Consider the following 21,206-nt stretch of genomic DNA (forward strand, 5'->3'; position numbering starts at 1 on the left):
AAAATCACGGCTTGAACTATCTTGCTTTGCATGTAATGAGTTTATCTCATATAATAGTTTCACCTTTTAAGTTGCATTACTGAAATAAATGAACTTTTGCATGATATTCTAATTTTTCGAGTTTCACCTGTGTGTGTATATATTTATATATTTTTTTTTCTAACTTTCACACAAACCAATACACACACATATTGGTATTTTTTTCACCAAAGACATGTAGCAGAATACATTTTGGCCTAAATTTATGAAGAAATGTGATTTTTTTTTTATTACATATGCTTTCTAGCAAAAAAAAAATGTTTTCAATTTGTTTTTATTTATATAATAAAAAATAAAACCTAGTGGTGATCGAATACCACCAAAAGAAAGATCTACTGTATGTATGAAAAAAATAAATAAAATTTAATTGCAGTACGGTGTTACATGAACGCACGATCTCCAGTTAAGATAGCTCAGTGCCCAATAGCAAAAAATGGCCTGCTCCTGAAGGGGGTAAAATCTTCCGGGGCTCAAGTGGTTAATAAAATCTGTGGCCATAACATTTCAATGAAAAAAAAAAAATGCGTGTCCTAGTGATTTATTATGTTTAATGTGCTTAATTCTGTTCAGTATCACTCCACCCTCTCAGCCCTACCCAAATCAGGACATGTTTTTCTGCAATTGCAAACATTGCAACAACATGCCAACATTGCAATGGTGGGTTTTTTCCCCCCACTTACCAACATTACAACTATGAGATTTTCTGTATTAGTCAACTTTGCAACAATGTGCTTTCCTGCACTTGCCAAAATTGTGGCAATGGACTCTTCTGCACTTGTCAATATTGCAACAGTGGGCTTTTCCTTAGTCACCAACATTGTAAATACATTTCAGCCCTTGCCATTTTGCAATCACGGGCTTTTCACCAGTCACCAACATTGCAACTACAGTATATGCTTTTCTTCACTTGCCAGTATTGCAACAACATGCACTTTTGCCTCCAACACCACAATGATGTGCACTTCTGTATAATGTAAAGCTGGCCATAGATGGATGGACATTTGCCTGATTCAGCAGGGACTGGCTGCATTTTGATCTATGGCCATTCCCTTTACTCCTATAGACTGAGAGGACATGCTAGGTAATTTGTGTAAATGCACTAAATTGCTAATCATCGGGAAACTGCACTTGCGCTCCTCACCAGATGGTACTATACTCTGGTTAAGCTTCATGCTATCTTTCCTAATGCGTCAGATCTATGTTTTAGGGGCATCCCATCTAGGCAATCTCCAATTCATATTTTCTGGTTGTGCAACAAAATGCAACCAGTGTAGCATAAAATTTCTGATATCAACGCGAACATTTCAGATGGATCCCTGGAATCAATTCTTTGTTTCACCCATGTTGAACCCCTGTTTTTAACGCATACTGTTAGGTTAATTTGGTTTGTTTCCAAGCTGGCTGGCAAGTTAGAGCTTGGAATTTTTATTTTTTTGTTGTTTGACATGATTCGCCCTTCCATGTGCTCCTTTCTGTGAAGGCCAGTTATAGACTGGGGCAGCGGCCATTTTTTGTACTATTGATTTGTTGGTCGAGGGGGCGCACTGGACACCTTAGCTGGGTGTCCAGTGTGCTCCTGTACCTTTAAGGAGGGGTGGGCTCCCTTAGGTTAATCTGCCCTTTAAAATCTGCCCTTCTATCCATTAAATACATGTGCCTCTACTATGGGGGCCCTTACATTTGTAGAGTTAGGAACTACAGAACATCGGGGTGCCATGACAAGGCTCTGTAGCTTACGTATGTATTTGCAAACCCCTGTTTTTAACGCACACTGTTAGACGGGTTAATTTGGTTTGTTTGCAAGCTGGCTAGAAAGTTACAGCTGGAAATTTGTCTTTTTTGCTGTTTGATATGCGTTGCCCTTCCATGCCCTCCTTACTGTGAAGGCCAGTTATAGACTGAGGCAGTGGCCATTTTTTAAGCTCATCCACACCCTTTGCACTGCTACTCTTTGGGCCATAGCCCTACACTGAAAATCTTCAGTTATCCTTTTTCTGTAAATTATTATACACTATCATGTTAATTGAAAGAATTTTCTATACTTTACATTCCAAAATGCCTCATTTCTCTACTTACTGGGATACATGGGTTTCCCAACAACACTTTTGTGTTGTGAACATTTTTCAATGGTGGTTATAGTAGCTGGTCATAGAGATTAGTAGAGGAAAGATGCCTTCTGATCATCTCTATGACCTAGGAGGCTGACATCATGACACCACTTCCGGTTCAGGGCCTATCTATACAAGCCCGTGTATTGTTACTGTCTTGTCTCATGTTATGTCCCCCTGCTACTGTACAGCGCTGAGCATACCCTTTGGCGCTATATAAATACTGTATAATAATAATAATAATTTACATTTACTATGTTTATACTGCTTTGTTACTTTTATGCAATTCTGATCCTTTTTTTTTCAGAACCTTATACAATGCTTATGACTTGCAGATGGTGTGTACTCCACTTTATTTAAACTTTGCTATTGAATCTTATTGTGCCTCATCATTGTTACAATAATGTAAACGTATGCTTCAAGTTTCTGTATTTTTGTTTTACTGCTACAGGGCATATTCCCTGCGCAAAATCACTTATCTATACACACGTGATCCACGTTCCCGCCGTGGTAGGGGGTGCACTTGGACGCTGATGCTGTAATTCGGTGCTGCACCGGTCAGCAGATTCAGGTAAGTGATGTTTGGCTTGGATCTACTGAGTGATCCCTACTCTCACAGATCATCCTGTGCATGTGTTTACATTACACAGGCAAAGGAAATAATGCAATTTTCTCTCCCTGGAGCACATTCCGTTCCAGAGAGAGAAGAAAGCTGATCCACGTGGGTTAAAATCTCTAAACCTTACAGTAAAAGCACTGCTAGGTCACATTTAACCCTCTGGTTGCCCCCCCCAGTTAATCCCTTCACTTCCCAGTGTCATTAGTACAGTGTACAGATTTTTTTTTACTGATCACTGTATTAGTGTCACAAGCAGGGGCGGACTGACCATTTGGAAACTCTGGCACTGCCCGAGGGCCCGGGGTCAGTAGGGGGCCCCATGAGATGCCCCTGGTACCTTTTTCATAGCCTTTTTTGAGTTTAGGCAAGGACACAGGGCCCCATGATCCCCTATTGCCCGGGGACCCCATGAGTTATTAGTCCGCTCCTGGTCACAAGTGACTTCAGCTAGCATTAGAATCCCTCCCAGATAGCGTCAGACTGCCCGCCACTACATCAGTCATCACATTTAACCCTATGATTGCCAGGAACACGCTCACATACACAGTAAACCTCCATTGCTAGTATAGTGTCTGAACTAATCAATATCTTTGATCAGATCAGCACTATACTAGCATTCACAATAGTATAGTGTCCCCAAAAACGCAGCGTTAGCAGAATCAGCCCTGACACCTGCGTTTAGCCCCTATGCTTAGGGCCCCCCCCCCTTTTCACCCAGCAAGTGCAGTGTCAATACATCACGGTCACTTGATACATTGCACACAAAACTGCAGGGTTAGCAAAATCAGGCCTGATCTCTGCTTTCACTAGCAGGTAATTTTTTTTTTTTTTTGTAGCGGTTTAAGCAGTCATGACAAACAGGTGCTCTTTTTCTCGTGAGTCGCACTAGGTACCTATAAATAAAGTGGCCAAAATGTCCAAAGAAAGGTACTCTAGTGAAGAGGTTTACAGGATTCTGAGTATGTCAGATGAGCATGAAGGGGAAGCCTCACTGATTGGGGGGGAGTTGGTGCTATCCTGGCATTTCAGGGCCTCCAAAACTGATAGGTAGTGAGGCTTTCAAATTGGTCATTAGATTTCAGGCTCCTGTATGTGACTAGGCTCCCAAAAAGTCTCACACATGTGGTATCCCCATACTTGGTAGAAGAAGCGGAATGTATTTTGGGGTGTAATTCCAAATATACTCATGGCTTGTGTGAGCAATATACCATTTAAATGACAACTTTATGTACAAAAAAAAATTAAATAAAAAATAAAAAGTCACAAAAAACTTGTGGAAAAAAAAAACATTTCCATGGACTCACTATGCCACTCAGCAGATAACTTAGGGTGTCTACTTTCCAAAAATGGGTAATTTGGGGGCGTGTGTTCTGCCCTGGCATTTTCGCACCTGAAATGTGACAGGCAGTCAAAGTAAAAGCTACGTAAATTCCAGTATCTATACTATAGTTTGTAGATGCTATAACTTTCACACAAACTGTTACTGAGAATTTTTTTTTTTACCAAAGACATGTAGCAAAATACATTTTGGCCTAAATTTATGATGAACTGTGAGTCTATTTGATATTTTTTATGACAAATTAGAAAACTAATTGGGATTTTTTTCCCAATATTCTTGGTCTTTTTTGGTTTATAGCGCAAAAGATAAAAAAAACCCAGAGGTAATCAAATACCACCAAAAGAAAGTTCTATTTGTGTGAAAAAATGACAAATTTCATTTACGTACAGCATTGCATGACAGCGCAATTGTCAGTTAAACTAGTGCAGCGCTGTATAGCAAAAAATGGCGTAAATTCCAGTATCTATACCATAGTTTGTAGACGCTATCACTTTTACACCAATTAATCTACACTTATTGGGATTTTTTTTCTTACCAAAAACATAGCAAAATACATTTTGGGCTAAATGTATGATGAAATTTGAGTTTATTGGATATTTTTTTCTAACAAATGAGAAAATATTTTTTTTAAAAAACATTTTGGTCTTTTGTTTATAGCAAAAAAAAGCAAAACAAAAAAAACCCCAGAGTGACCAAATACCACCAAAAGAAAGCTCTATTTCTGTTAAAAAATTGACAAATTCGTTTGGTTACAGCTATGCATGAGCGCGTAATTACCAGTTGAAATAATGCAGCACTGAAAAGCAAAAAATGGCCTGGTCATGAATGGGGTAAATCCTCTGGAGACAGGGGCGGACTGACAACTCATGGGGCCCCTGGGCAATAGGGGATCATGGGACCCCTGTGTCCTTGCCCACACTCAAAAAACACCCCAAAAAAGCCTATAAAAAAAAAAAGTACCAGGGGAATTTCATGGGGCCCCCTTACTGACCCCGGGCCCTTGGGCAGTGCTCGAATGGTCAGTACGCCCCTGTCTGGAGGGCAAGTGGTTATGCGAGCTGTATGACCTTGCTGCTTCTTTATTGTATTGTGCCTAACATTTACAAGTAAATGGGTTTGTAAACATATGGCTGTTCCCACTCAAAAAAAACAATCCAATGATCGACTTTTGTTGAACAGGATGTAGGAAATCTTTAAATCGATCAATGGCTGTAGCCAATTGGCTGCAGCGCTGATCACTGTATTCTGACAGTGGAGAGTCCCCAGTCCCTGCTGTCAGAATACAATAGCACATTGGGGAAGAGTCCACCATCCACCTTGCTTGTGTGCATGGGGGAATTTTTTTTTTTTTTTAAATGAATCAGCAGATTGGCTGAACGAAAAAAAAAAGAAAAAAGGGAAACCAAAACTATACATCTACACATTTCTGCACTAGCTGGCATCTATGCGACCGCTTGCAATTGCAGATACCGTGCCAGTGCGTACTTTTGCACTCACTGACACAACAATATGCACTTTCACTCACCAGTACCACAGCAATGTGCATTTCTGTACTTGATAACACTGACACAGTCACATCCATATTCATATCATTCAATAAATGGTCACACTAGTCCATAGCCATACATACCTTTTATTGTGCAATAGTAAATATATACTACCTTGTACAAAAAGAGGTTTGTGATGGTAACATGCAGTTTGCAGCTTTCACTTACCTTCTTCAAGGAATCCATCAGATGCCCTGGTTTAACTTGAAGAAGATTCCCCAAAAAAGGCAGTGGGGTAGGTCCGGGAGGTAAGTTGCTTTTCCTGTACATGTACTTCCATGTGTAGAGACACAGGATGCCAGAAACCAAGAATATCAGGAGCAGAGTGAGAAGCTCCATCCTGAGTCAGTGAGAATGCTGATCTGTGCAGTGAACGTCTTCTGGGATGGTGATGAAGTAGGTCCTGCATGTAAATACAGGTCGGTAATTAAAACTTCCCTAAAGCTATTTAGACAAAAGAATTAGTTTACCTTCTTAAAAGGAAAGTATAGTGGATTGTCACCAAGCACCTTTTGAGTTGCTATTGTTGTGCTAACCTTACACCCAGGTCACACTGGATGCGAATTGACATGCAATTTGCATATCGCATGGCAAGTCGCACCCTATTGTCTGCAATTAGAACGGTCGTGTTGGTGTGGTTTCCGACTTGGCACCGATTTATAAAGTAGTACATGCACTACTTTTGGTGCAATTTGCATAGACATCTGTGTCAGATGTCCTGCAAATCACATCTGAGATCGGCATGTCACCCGACTTTGAAATCGTGTCAGTTTCAAAGTCGGGTTTGATAGGACCGGGGTGTTATAGCTGAATTCCAGGCCAGTACTAAATACTGTTACGTGGGGGAGGTCTAGCTCAGTAGAAAATGCGTTTTCAATAGTGAGTCCACGGCAGACAGGAACTATATTTAAGGGTCGGGTAGCCCAGGTTTATTAAAGGCAAAAAAAACCAAAACAAAAGTCCAACATAAGCTTTCCCACACAGAAGGTTAATTAAAAATACTGAGCCATCTGGCTCTCTGGTCAGCAGTCCCTCTTTTTTTTTTTTAGTTTCCTAGACCGGGGGTCTCCAAACATTCCAAACAAAGGGCCAGTTTACTGTCCTTCACACTTTAGGGGAGTAGAAAAAGTCTCAGGGCCAACATCAGTGAGAGTAAACAAGGTCTCAGGTGTGGTGTTCAGTTGCATAGTCCAGTAGGAGGAGGAGTAGTGCCCCATCATTGCTATCACTGGAAGGAATATTGGCCCATCATTGATGGTAGCGGATGGAATAGGGCCCCATCATTGTAATTAGTGGGAAGAATAGTGTCCCATCGTAGGTGTCAGTTGGGGGAATTATGCCCCGCTTTTGGTTTCAGTGCTAGGAACAGTGCTCCAAGGGCCAGATTTAGGCTAGCAAAGGGCCGCATCCAGCCCTCGGGCTGCAGTTTGGAGACCACTGTCCTAGATCACTGGCTATTCCATGCACACAGCCTTGGGCTTCTTGGACGCACACAGCCTTGGGCTTCTTGGACGCACACAGCCTTGGGCTTCTTGGACGCACACAGCCTTGGGCTTCTTGGACGCACACAGTCCCAAGATTCTTTGATGCACACAACCTTGAGTTTTTTTGACACACACACACAGCTATGAGCTTCTTAATGCACACAGAATCTATCTTCACAGAGTCTCCCTCTCAATAGCTCCAACTCACTCCATCTTCCACTCTAAACAGACCATCATTATCGGGGCTATGTGCACCTGGGCACACACCCTTTTGGTTGTCCACAACACCTGGACACTGAGTTGGAGATTCCATCCCACCCAAGACTCTTTGGATTCTCCAAACTATGTAGCCCCATCCGGAAATACCAAAATACAGAGTTTTCTCCACTTATAATAAATGCTCTCTAGTCCTGTCCCCAGCAAATGTGTAAACCCTGTGTCCTTTTCCTGATCATTTCCACAATGACAGAGCGTCACACTGTCATAATATATAAGGAAGCTGCCAAAGGATTTACTGTATATTTATGTCCATTCGGTTCTGAGATTCACACAGCTCTGCCACACAAAGCAGCCCGGTCTAGCAGAGCAGAAGACCTTTTTTTGGGCAATTGAGTAACACCTGCAGGTCTTGGTCCATCCCTAGTCTATGACAGTCAGCAGACTGATTGGCTCTTCTGTCTGTTATTCCGATCTCTCCTCCTACCAGATGCTTCTTGTTACCATATAAACACTGCAGCACAAGTGATTTTCAAGCTTGTAATAATCTATGCCATATAAAAAATTACAACCACTTGCTGACCGCCTAACTGGGAAAATACGTCATGTTTTTGTAGTGGAATACTGGGGTTATGGTTGCAGCTAGATGCCACAACCCCGGTATTAAAGTTTTCAGCTGCTAAAAGTGATCCAAGTGGCTGATTAGCCTCCTGCCTGGTTCTTGGGCATACCTGGCTCATTGGGAAACCTGCAAACTGATCTGGCATTTGCAGCAGCTAGCTATAGAGATTAACAGAGGAAAGATGGCCTCTGCTCAGCTCTATGACCTAGGAGGCTGGGAGCGGCATCATGACATCACATCCAGTTCACAGCTGATGTAAACAATGTCATTTTTATTTGGAAAGCATTAGACCAATGTTTTTATTTTTGTTTTACCTTCTCTGTAACTCTAAACTGGTAACCTGTAAAAAATGTTAAAGCGTGGCCTATGGAGATTTTCAAGTATTGTAGTTTGGCTCCGTTCCACAAGTATGCACAAAGCATGACATGTTAGGTATCTATTTACTCAGTTTAACATCATCTTTCATATATTACAAAAACATGGGTTATGTATTGTGTTTTCTTAAATCATTAAAGTGTATTACAAAAAAAATTGCGTTTCAAAAAGTGTTGCGTAAATACCGTGTGACATAATAAATTGCAACCACCGCCATTTTATTCTCTAAAAAATATATATAATGTTTGGGGAATCTAAGTGATTTTCTAGCAAAAAATAAAAATATATTTTTACTTATTTTTAAAGTGTCAGAACAGGCATGGTCCTTAAAGGATAAGTTCGACTTTTAACAAAAAATAATAAATGTACATTTTGTTTGCAGGTAAAAAAATGTGCATTTATTTTTTGCTTCTAGAGCCTCTAAAGCACAGGTGTCAAACCCTCCAGCTGCCAAACTACAAGTCCCATGAGGCATTGCAAGATTGACAGTTGCAAGCATGACTCCCAAAGGCAGAAGCATGATGGGACTTGTAGTTTCACAACAGCTGGAGGGCCGCCAGTTTGACACCCCTGCTCTAAAACATTGCACCAGATCGGCAGATCACTGGTGCCATGCAGGTTGTCCTATGACCTGTTACTGCATCTGCTTGCTCGTATATCCAGTAAGGGCAAGCAGATACTTACTGACAGGAAGCTGAATGAACTACAATGGCACTAGACAGCACTGTGGTAGTACATTCAGAACTACAGGTCCTTGGTAGTACATTCAGAACTACAGGTCCTTGGTAGTTCATTCAGAACTTGTAGTGTTCTTATTCACAGAACTCTGTGAATGAGTGATGCGACCAGGCGGCCGAAGCTCCGTACGGCCACTTTTTTCTAATTTATGACAGCTAACGGGGAGAAGGTCCCCCGCTAACTGTCACAACGGGGATCGGGGAGGGGTCCGTTCGTAACATGTTACATGGTACACCATGAATATGGGTGTACGTAACATATTACAAAAGGTGAACTTATCCTTTAAGCTGAATTCTAGGCAGATACAGGTGAAACTCAAAAAATTAGAATATAGTGCAAAAGTTCATTTATTTCAGTAATGCAACTTAAAAGGTGAAACTAATATATGAGATAGACTCATTACATCTAAAGCAAGATAGTTCAAGCCATGATTTGTCATAATTGTGATGATTATGGCTTATAGCTCATGAAAACCCCAAATCCACAATCTCAAAAAATTAGAATATTGTGAAAAGGTGCAATATTCTCGGCTCAAAGTGTCCCACTCTAATCAGCCAATTAAGCCATAACACCTGCAAAGGGTTTCTGAGCCTTTAAATGGTCTCTCAGTCTGGTTCAGTAGGAATCACAATCATGAGAAAGACTGCTGACCTGACTGTTGTGCAGAAAACCATCATTGACACCCTCCATAAGGAGGGAAAGCCTCAAAAGGTAATTGCAAAAGAAGTTGGATGTTCCCAAAGTGCTGTGTCAAAGCACATTAATAGAAAGTTATGTGGAAGGGAAAAGTGTGGAAGAAAAAGGTGCACAAGCAGCAGGGATGACCGCAGCCTGGAGAGGATTGTCAGGAAAAGGCCATTCAAAAGTGTTGGGGACTTTCATAAGGAGTGGACTGAGGCTGGAGTCAGTGCATCAAGAGCCACCACACACCCTGGACATGGGCTTCAAATGTTGTATTCCTCTTGTCAAGCCGCTCCTGAACAAAAAACGCCAGAAGCGTCTTACCTGGGCTAAAGAAAAACAGACCTGGTCTGTTGCTCAGTGGTCCAAAGTCCTCTTTTCTGATGAGAGCAACTTTTGCATTTCATTTGGAAACCAAGGACCCAGAGTATGGAGGAAGAATGGAGAGGCACACACTGCAAGATGCTTGAAGTCCAGTGTGAAGTTTCCACAGTCTGTGTTGATTTGGGGAGCCATGTCATCTGCTGGTGTTGGTCCACTGTGCTTCATTAAGTCCAGGATCAACCCAGCCGTCTACCAGGAGATTTTGGAGCACTTCATGCTTCCTTCCGTAGATGAGCTTTATGGGGATGCTGACTTCATTTTCCAGCAGGACTTGGCACCTGCCCACACTGCCAAAAGCACCAAAACCTGGTTCAATGACCGTGGGATTACTGGGCTTGATTGGCCAGCAAACTCGCCTGACCTGATCCCAATGAGGATCTATTGGGCATTGCCAAGAGAAAGATGAGAGACATGAGACCGAACAATGCAGAAGAGCTGAAGGCCGCTATTGAAGCATCCTGGTCTTCCATAACACCTCAGCAGTGCCACAGGCTGATAGCTTCCATGCCACGCCGCATTGAGGTAGTAATTGCTGCAAAAGGGGCCCAAACCAAGTACTGAGTACATATGCATGCTTATACTTTTCAGAGGTCTGATATTGTTCTATGTACAATCCTTGTTCTACTGATTGCATGTAATATTCTAATTTTCTGAGATTGTGGATTTGGGGTTTTCATGAGCTGTAAGCCATAATCATCACAATTATGACAAATCCCGGCTTGAACTATCTTGCTTTGCATGTAATGAGTCTATCTCATATATTAGTTTCACCTTTTAAGTTGCATTACTGAAATAAATGAACTTTTGCACGATATTCTAATTTTTCGAGTTTCACCTGTATATAAGCAGGTCTCTTTTTTTCAGCAGGAACGCTGGCTCGCATGCGCCCCCTACCCGGAACTGCAAAATTACTTGTATATACTGTATTCATGTGTTAGAATGGTCCAGTCAAAGTCCAGACAAATCCAATTGAGAATCTGTGGCAAGACATGCAAATTGCTGTTCACAGACGCTCTCCATCCAATCTGACAGAGCTTGAGCTATTATGCAAAGAAAAATGGCCAAAAATTCCACTCTCTAGATGTGCAAAGCTGGTAGAGACATCCCCAAAAAGACTTGTAGCTGAAATTGCAGCAAATGGTGGTTCTACAATGTATTGACTCAGGAAGGCTGAATACAAATGCACTCCACACTTTTAATCTATTTTTAAAAAATTTGAAAACCATTTATCTTTTTCCTTCCACTTCACAATTATGTGCCACTTTGTGTTGGTCTATCACATTAAATCCCAATAAAATATATTTAAATTTTTGGTTGTAACATGACAAAATGTGGAAAATTTGAAGGGGTAGGAATACTTTTTCAAGGCACTGTATACATACTATATTGCCAAAATACTGGGACGCCTGCCTTTACACGCACATGAACTTTAATGGTATCCCAGTCTTAGTCCGTAGGATTCAATATTGAGTTGGCCCCGCCCTTTGCAGCTATAACAGCTTCAACTCTTCTGGGAAGGCCGTCCACAAGGTTTAGGAAGGTGTCTATGGGAAGGTTGGACCATTCTTCCAGAAGTGCATTTGTGAGGTCGGGCACTGCTGGCGGATGAGAAGGCCTGGCTCACAGTCTCCGCTCTAATTCATCCCAAAGGTGTTCTATTGGGTTGAGGTCAGGACTCTGTGCAGGCCAGTCAAGTTCCTCCACCGCAAACTCTCTCATCCATGTCTATATGGACCTTGCTTTGTGCACTGGTGTGCAGTCATGTTGGAACAGGAAGGGGCCATCCCCAAACTCTTCACACAAAGTTGGGAGCATAAAATGGTCCAAAATGTCTTGGTTTGCTGACCCTTAAGAGTGCCCTTCACTGGAGCTAGGGGGGGTAAGCCCAACCCCTGAAAAACAACCCCACACCATAATCCCCCCTCCACCAAATTTTACACTTAGCACAATGCAGTCAGGCAAGTACCGTTCTCCTGGCAACCGCCAAACCCAGACAGTCCATCAGATTGCCAGACAGAGAAGTGTGATTCGTCACTCTACACATCTCCACTGCTCTAGAGTCCAGTGGTGGTGTGCTTTACACCACTGCATCCGATGCTTTGCATTGCACTTGGTGATGTAAGGCTTGGATGCAGCTGCCCGGCCATGGAAACCCATTCCATGAAGCTCTCTACGCACTGTTATTGTGCTGAATTGAAGGCCACATGAAGCTTGGAGGTCTATAGCTATTGACTTTGCTGACAATTGGTGACTTCTGCACACTGTGAGCACACGCTGACAACTCTCTGTCATTTTACGTGGCCTACCACTTCGTGGCTGAATTGGTGTTGTTCTCAGTTGCTTCCACTTTGTTATAATACCACTAGCAGTTGGAATATTTAGTAGCCAGGAAATGTCATGGATGGACTTATTGCACAGGTGGCAACCTATCACGGTACCACGCTTGGAGTCACTGAGCTCCTGAGAGCGACCCATTCTTTCACAAATGTTAGTAGAAGCAGTCTGCATGTCTAGGTGATGATTTTATACATCTGTGGCCATGGAGAGGATTGGAATATCTGAATGCAATGATTTGGAGGTGTCCCTATACTTTTGGCAATATAGTGTATGAACCTTGTGTGTTTATAAGCACAGACCTTAATAAAGATTAGAAAGTTGTAACAATGGCCAGGTTAGCATTACTTTAGAATTAGAAGTCAAATATTTTTAACTATAAGTAAAACCTATATCAAAATACAACAGAAATAAAGAAAAACATAATTTATAATAATAATGAAAACATACTTTATATCTGAATTTAAAGATAACAATAATGACTAAACATAAAAAAAAGGAAAAAAAAATCATCATTCGTTATACATAAACATATGAATGAATTGCAAAAATAGTTACAAAAGAAACCAGCAGATGGCACCATACTAGGGAAGATTTCTACAGATTGTTAATATACTGAGTTGATTGTAGCCGTATTAGTGCACTTGCGACAGAAACAATTGAGTACTGTCCGTGATACTTTTTTTATTTGCACTAACATACAATTTTGAGGACAAGTTTTCGGGGAATGTCCCCTTCTTCAGGTCTAAGCAGTACTGTTACAAAGATTTAGCAGAATGTAAGAAGAGATGTAGGGGATGGGAAAAAGGAAAAAAAAACAGAGATAAGACACAGCAAAAGCATTGTCCCACCACAAAATATATTAAAGGATAAGGTCACCTTTTAGGAAAAAATACCGTAATAAATGCACATTTCTTTGCAGGTAAAAAAAAGTGCATTTATTATTTCTGTCTGCAGGAGTCTGGAAAGCATTGCGCCAGTGATCACTAGATCATTGATGCAGACCTGTCAGAATATTTGCTTGCGCAGGGGCGGACTGACCATTTGGAAACTCGGGCACTGCCCAAGGGCCCGGGGTCAGTAAGGGGCCCCATGCGATGCCCCTGGTACCTTTTTCATAGGCTTTTTTGAGTTTAGGCAAGGACACAGGGGTCCCATGATCCCCTATTGCCCGGGGGCCCCATATATATAGGATATATTCCTGTATTCTGTGACATGTAATCACTATACCCTGTGAGTAGGCACTGCTGGGCCACGCATTTCACAGAGCCTGCCTTCTGAACTATGGTGATGCTGAGAGGAGGAGTTTCAGGAGGCAGAGTCAGTAGAAGAATCACTGCTTGCAGACAGCAAGGTATCATGGAATATGTAGTCCCTATAAAAATTGAATGTAAAGAGCACAGGAGATGCTGCAAAGCATGCAGGGAATCCAGGAAGGCGTGGAAAGAGATGGCCAGCAGACTGGCAGCACTCACAACATAAAAGAGATTGTATTGGATTGTCAGATATAATTATTGTTTTTATTGTTATTACAATCAATGCTGATGTGGTAACTTAAGGTGTTTATTGTGAACATCCTGTTAATCTCATTTAAGCATGCCTAAATGCTACAGAAAAGTAAAAGAAAAAACCGTGGGCAAAAAAGTTATTTTAGCCCCCATTTCCATAATGCAGGGGGGTGATATCATCATCCTTCCAATTAGATCTTGTGAATGCTAAATAGCCAAAATCTCAGAAGTTACCCAAACCCAAAATGAGAAGTTACTCCTGCAGTGTGATTCGGGTTACTTATCATTCCCCGGGATCTTGCTGGAAGAATGATGATGTCACAGTTTAGCTTTGAAACGGACTCGCCTTAGCCGATCCTAGTATAAATGTATACATGTGACCCATGACCCTGATAATTAAGCCCTGGTGGGTGGGGCGAAACATGTTGGAGCATAGCCCAAGGAACGGCATTGAATGTAGCTTTCATGTACATAAATCCATGCTAGAATTGGCTAAGGCAGTTTCAAGTTAAAATGTTCATTGCTCAATAGATGAGTTTTTATTATGTTGGAATCCCTACTATCCTGAGTGCCAATGCAGCTCTACACCTCAGCCTGGAGGCTGAGGTGTAGAGCTGCATTGGCATTTAGGATAGTAGGGATTCCAACCAGCATGTACTTATGGTCTTATTAATGGTGATGTCACCTTCACTTAGGCACTGTGGGTGGAGGTCCCACAGTTTTTTTAAGTCTTCCAGTATGCTACTCAGATTTGTCTTTTTGTCCAATTTTTGTATAAATACACTTTAGTAAATAGATTTGATTCTGATAATGCACAAAATGAGTTGCCTAAATACCTGACCCCAGAAGGAGGACAGGGACTCAAACATGTCATACACAATGTGAAGCAGTCTTTGAAAATCGGGGTCTTCATACCTGTATCTTTTGTCATAGATTATAGAGCACATGATGTTAGCAGACACCTGACTGCAGTATATTGTGGGGTTGACGGGCACACCTGGAATGGAAAAAGAAAACAGCTACCACTTAACACAGACAGAATTGTACGAAAGGGGGATGCACTGCTTGGATTCATTTATACATGCTTTTTAGCACAAGATGTCAGGAACAACTTTAACCTCCTTAGCGGTGTTCCCGAGTGTAGCTCGGGGTAAAATTTCAATACCAAGAGCGGTAACCCCGAGCTACACTCGGGCTTACCATGTGGCGTTGCTCAGGGGGTCCCTGCAGCACTTACCTTGTCCTTCGCTCCCACGATGTGTCCCCTGCAGTGTCCCCGGCCATCTCCTCTGGCCGATGCCGGCATCCGCCTTCCGTGTTCCAGTCCCTGTGACGTCGGCGGGAAATTTGAAATTTTTAAAAAAATGTCATTTTTGCTGTCATTGCTGTTTCAATGCATTTCACATACATTTTGTCCCTACTGCTTTGTCCTGTGCCCTGCCTGCATTTTGACTGTTCTTTCTGCCTGGAAACTTAGAAAAGTCCATGGCGTCCAAAAAGCGTCCCTTTACATCAAAAGCGGTTTTAGAACAGCGATAGTAAATCAGAACCACTTGCAGAATTGAGTGATAATGATTCGTGGGGAAATTCGTCATCAGGCACTGAAAACGATTTTGCAACTTTGCTCAGCGATGTGCGAATTTGCCTCTGTATTTCAAATTTCAGTGTTTTTGGTTTGATTATATTATTGAATTAAATTTATTATTATTATATTATTATTTTTTATGATTATTTATTAAATTATAATTTATGATTTTGTGTTTCAAGTTTTATCATATCTGGGATGTTTACTAGACTCTTGTTCGGACAGATTTCAGTGAGTTATTCCTAAAAATTACAGCCTACAATAAAAAACCACATATTTCCATGCAAAAAAATGGTACCGCTTTCAGCACCAAAAATCGGAAAGAATCATACCGCCGAGGAGGTTAAAACATGCTTGCTATATTGAGAATAAAAAAAGATATTTGTATTCAATTTTTCCTTGACTAGAAAAAAGCAAATGCTTAAAACCCTTTTAATCCCTTATACACAATCCCTTGTTACTCCCTCTCCTTAAACTATGCCACCAGAGCTTACACATTGCAAAGGACTTTCCCCTTCCCAAAGTGCAAGCTCCCATGCCTAGCAATTTGGCACTCAAGCATTGTGCACTGTAATGTGGAAAGTAGGAGAGAGAGTCTGGTGTTCCCCCTACCCAGAAGTGCTGTTTTTTTTCGTGGGCAGCATGGAATCTTATTTACAGACACTCCACTAAGCCTGATATTCAACAAGCTTTTTTTTTGTCCTGAACAAACCAAATACAGGTCCTTTTTAAGTATTTTCTTATATGATTAATTCTGTAAATAAATTAGGCATATCGGGTGTGAGTGCGATCAAGTGGTTTGTCAGATATATTTGAAATCTAACTGATCAACCAGCCTACAGTCCCCTTACTGGCCATGTACGAGGGCTTTACTAAAAGTACCGCAAAAGTGGGCATAACCTTTTTTATTACCTTACATATGTCGTTCAAATTTCACATTAGTAGAGTAACTCTTCCTGTATAGTAACATTTCTTCTACTTCTTTTTCATTTTAGATATATTTTGGATTTCAAGGAGAAGTTATGTACTGTCATTGAGTTCTTGACCAAGGAAGGGTGCAGGCTGGAAGTCTACAGAATGTTTATGGAGATAACACTAATGGCAAGAGTCACCAATGACAAGACGTTGCTCTTGTCAATGGTGTCATCTCCATAAACATTCTGTAGCCTTCTGTGGATGTTGGACAGCCTGCACCTGCAGACCGCAATGACCGCATGTTGCTTCTGTTTGGAATCCATTATTTACCTACAATGAAAAAGAAGAGTTTCAGCTAAGGAAGAGTTACTCCACCAACATGTGAATGACCTATGTAAGTTAATAAAGAGTTTATGCTCACTTTTGCTACTTTTGGTACAGTTCTTGTATCATAGGAATACTCTAGTTATTAGGAATACATTATATTTAATTAATAAAGTTGGTAAAAACATTTTTTATTTACAGCCTGTAAATGTGACCAAGCTGTGTAGATTTTATCCCGTGGTTTCTATCTTAAGATCCACATGTCAAGGATTCCCCTATAGGGCCTCCACCAGAAATTGAGCTTCTTCTTCAATTATTTCTTCTTTTCCCCACGCCAAAAATTCTGAGGGTCTGAACTGAGAAACAACTGAGCTGCTTCCAACACTCACCATTACAGTGTTCTAAGCCTGAAATAAATATTTAAATGATGCTAAAGTTTCATAGACATAACCAACAAACCCAGTGAAGAGACCATGCCCAAGGAGAGCTAAAGGGAATAGGCAAAGTGTCAGATTTTTTTGATAGACAAAGTTGGGTCAGGAATGGCATTAGATCCTAATGTTGTTTAGACTCTCAATGAACTTATGAACAGATGATAAAAGTAGCTGTGACATGACTTACCATGACCTTTGAAATATTGCTCTACAGATGGCATTAGAACTCTCATTCCAAACACATCACCTTGGTCAACTAGAGATTCTTTCACAGCATCATAGCCACTTAGGACAACGATCCTCTGTGGATCAAGATGTATAGCATATACATCCCCATAATTCTCCTTCATCTAAAATGCAAGAGACATTTTGCATGTAACATATTATACTAGTGGAATATTTTATAGTGAAGTTAGTGGAGGACTGGGAACCTTTGCTCTGTAAGGCAAATGTAGTCAAATGGCCTTTTCATGCTAGGGGCAATTACATGTGGGCTAATGGGAGTGCACTACATAAAGGGGTTGATTTACTAAAGGCAAGTACGGTTGCACTCATGTTCTCCAGAGCTTAGTGAGTGTGGGGAAGCTTTGCTGATTTCCATCATCCAATCACAAGCACTAACTGATAACACAGCCATGCACCCATTTGCACTTGCAGGTATCGCACCAGTGCATACTTTACTGACGCCGCAACAATTTTGCGCTCGGCAATATCCCAGCAATATGAAATCTAGTCCAAAGCAATATACTGTATACACGTTATTGTGGAAATATAAATCTATATTGCCTGTTCCAAAAAAAGGGTTTGTGATGGTCAGGGCCAGGACAAGGGATGGGCAGGAGGGCCTACTGCCCCGGGCACTGTGGTATCATGTGAGGTGGAGGGGCACCATGAGGAGTTTGAGGGGAGGAGACTTGTACTGGGAGGGAGAATTTGAGGGTGGGGCAAGAATTGTTCTAGGAAGGAAAATTTGGGGAGGTGTGCTAGGAGTGGTGATTTGGGGAACTTTGTGTTGGGAGGGGGGACGGGAGAAGAGTATTTGTATGAGGATGGGAGATTTGGGGTGTTTGTGCTTGTAAAGGTTATAAAAAATGGTAGAGGAGAGGAGGGGACATTTTTTTAGGGATGGGGATTGTGCTAGTAGGGATGATTGGAGGGGGTATTTGTGCTAGGAGGGGAAATCTTGGGGGGAGGATTTTATGCTAGGATGGGGGATTGGAGTAGGGGAATTTGTGCTGGGAGGGGAGGATTAGAAGTGGGGGGAAAAGATTTGAGCTTGGAGAGGAGATTTGGAGGGGGGATTTGTGCTCTGAGGGGAAATTTGAAGGTTAGAGGATTTTTGCTTTTTTTTTTTTTGGGGGGGGGCGGGTATTTGTTCTTGGGGCATATGGGAAGAGAGAGGATTTGAGCTGGGAGGAGATGGGAGGGCAGAGATTTTTGCTGATTAGAGGGGGGATTTTAGCAGGAGGCAGATTTGTACTGGGAGGAAGAGGGGATTTATGCTTAGGGGGTAAGCATGCAAATTAATGCTTGATTTTTTTTGGGGGAGGGGAGTTTTGCACACTTTTTTTGTTGGCGTTTTTGGGAGCCATATGCCAGCAGAAAATAATGCTGTTAATGTGCCAAGTATAATGAAAATAATAACTGGTGCACAGATGTTCTCAAGCTCACAGGTGTATACTAGTATAGGATAATATTGAGAATGAACAAAAATTCATTAACCTCCCTGGCGGTATGATTATTTCAGATTTTTGGTGCTGAAAGTGGTACCATTATTTTGCATAGAAATATGTATTTTTTTTATTGTAGGCTGTAATTTTTAGGAATAACTCACTGAAATCTGTCCAAACAAGACTCTAGTAAACATCCTGGGTAGGATAAAATAAATAATATAATTCAATAATATAATCAAACCAAAAACACTGAAATTTGAAATATAGCGCCAAGTTCGCACATCACTGAGCAAAATCGCAAAATCGTTTTCAGTGTCTGATGACGAATTTCCCCCACGAATCATTATCACTCAATTCTGCAAGTGGTTCTGATTTACTATCGCTGTTCTCTAGCTGGTCTAAAACCGCTTTTGACCTAAAGGGACGCTTTTTGGACACCATGGACGTTTCTCAGTTTCCAGGCAGAAAGAACAGTCAAAATGCAGGCAGGGCACAGGACAAAGCACTCGGGACAAAATGTACCGTATTTTTCGCTCCATAAGACGCACCTGACCATAAGACGCACCCTAGGTTTTAGAGGCAGAAAACAGGAAAAAAAAAATTCTGAACTAATGGACTGCAGACATAGTAGAGGAGATGACCAGAGACTGCGGACAGTACAGGAGATGACCAGAGACTGCGGACAGTACAGGGATGACCAGTGACTGCGGACAGTACAGGGATGACCAGAGACCGCGGACAGTACAGGGATGACCAGTGATTGCGGACAGTACAGGGATGACCAGTGACTGCAGACAGTACAGGGATGACCAGAGACTGTGGACAGTACAGGAGATGACTGCTGACCTTTGGGGAGGGAGGGGGAGCGGGTACCTGAAATTGAGAGTTTTTCTTTGATCTTACCTGTTCCTCTATCCAGCCGCGCGCTGTCTACCCGACTTCTGTAGTGTGGGCGCTCGGCGGACAGCCCGATGCCCAGTGCGCATGCGCGAGAAGCGCTGCGCTTTGTGATTGGTCCGGCGGCTTCTGGGATCTGTCATGTGTCCCAGGTACCGCCTTACCATTCACAAAGAGCACCGCTTCTTGTGCATGCCCACTTGGGACCCGGCTGTCACGCACACTACAGAAGCCGGGAAGACAGCGCGCCGCTGGATAGAGGAACAGGTAAGGTCCCACTGCAGAGCTGAGCGGCCGGCCCGGTATTCTGACACGGCGGCGGTGAAAATACCGGACCGGCCGCTCTATATTCGCTCCATAAGACGCACTGACATTTTCCCTCCTTTTTTTGGGGGAAAAAAGTGCGTCTTATGGAGCAAAAAATATGGTATGTGAAATGATACAGGAATGTTTTCATGCTAGGATGGGGCATTGGAGTAGGGGAATTTGTGTTGGGAGGGAAGGATTAGGAGTGGGGGGAAAATATTTGAGCTTGGAGAGGAAATTTGGAGGGGGGGATTTGTGCTCTGACGGGAAATTTGAAGGTTAAAGGATTTTTGCTTTTTTTTTTTGGTGGGGGGGAGGTATTTGTTCTTGGGGCATATGGGAGGAGAGAGGATTTGAGCTGGGAGGAGATGGGGGGGGGCAGAGTTTTTTGCTGATTAGAGGGGGGATTTTAGCAGGAGGCAGATTTGTACTGGGAGGAAGAGGGGATTTATGCTTAGGGGGTAAGCATGCAAACTAGTGCTTGATTTTTTGGGGGAGGGGATTTTTGCTGACACGCAATGCTCAAACTTCTCCGCAATCTGCCATGTTTGCCCTTGTCAATAGATGACCTTGTAGTAGCACTGGTGATGGTAACATATACTTTTCTGCTTTCACTTACCTCCTTCAAGGAATCCATCAGATGCCCTGGATTAAGTTGAAGAAGGTTCCCAACAAAAGGCAGTGGGGTAGGTCTGGGAGGTAAGTTGATTTTCCTGTACATGTACTTCCATGTGTAGAGACACAGGATGCCAGGAACCTAAGTGAGAAGCTCCATCCTGAGTGAGGGAGAATGCTGATCTGAGCAGTGAATGCCTTTTGGGATGTGATGAAGTAGATCTTACATGTTATTACATGGATGGAATTAAACTTCCCTAAAGCGATTTAGACAAAAGGATTATATAACATACTTAAAGGGAACGTATAGTGTATTGTCACCAAGCACATGTTCTAAATTGTTACTGTTGTGCTAACATTAAATCTGAGCTCCAGGTCAACAACTAAATACACGTAAGGATGCTGCCAAATGGTTTTTTATTTCTGTCCATTCAGTTCTGAGATTTACACAGCTCTGTCACAC

The 21,206-nt window shown here is 42.0% G+C and overlaps 1 protein-coding gene across 2 annotated transcripts in view; it reads right to left on the reverse strand.

Moving 5' to 3' along the window:
- Positions 1–20,925, reverse strand: part of LOC149445147 (cytochrome P450 2G1-like) — a 57,526-nt gene extending 36,601 nt beyond the window's left edge. Inside the window, exons 1-4 of one of the 2 annotated variants that reach the window (XM_089654204.1) lie at positions 20,748–20,925; positions 15,232–15,321; positions 14,910–14,991; positions 5,821–6,055 (exon numbers count right to left, since the gene is read on the reverse strand). In XM_089654204.1, coding sequence (XP_089510330.1) covers positions 5,821–5,991 — 171 coding nt within the window. In that variant the 5' untranslated portion in view covers positions 5,992–6,055; positions 14,910–14,991; positions 15,232–15,321; positions 20,748–20,925. The remainder of the gene's footprint in view (positions 1–5,820; positions 6,056–14,909; positions 14,992–15,231; positions 15,322–20,747) is intronic. The other variant, XM_089654203.1, reaches the window with a different exon arrangement.
- Between the last annotated feature and the right edge of the window lie 281 nt (positions 20,926–21,206).

Source organism: Staurois parvus, unplaced genomic scaffold (genome assembly GCF_062004578.1).
Source record: "Staurois parvus isolate SC_StPar_1 unplaced genomic scaffold, SC_StPar_1.0 ptg000746l, whole genome shotgun sequence".
NCBI lineage: Eukaryota > Metazoa > Chordata > Amphibia > Anura > Ranidae > Staurois > Staurois parvus.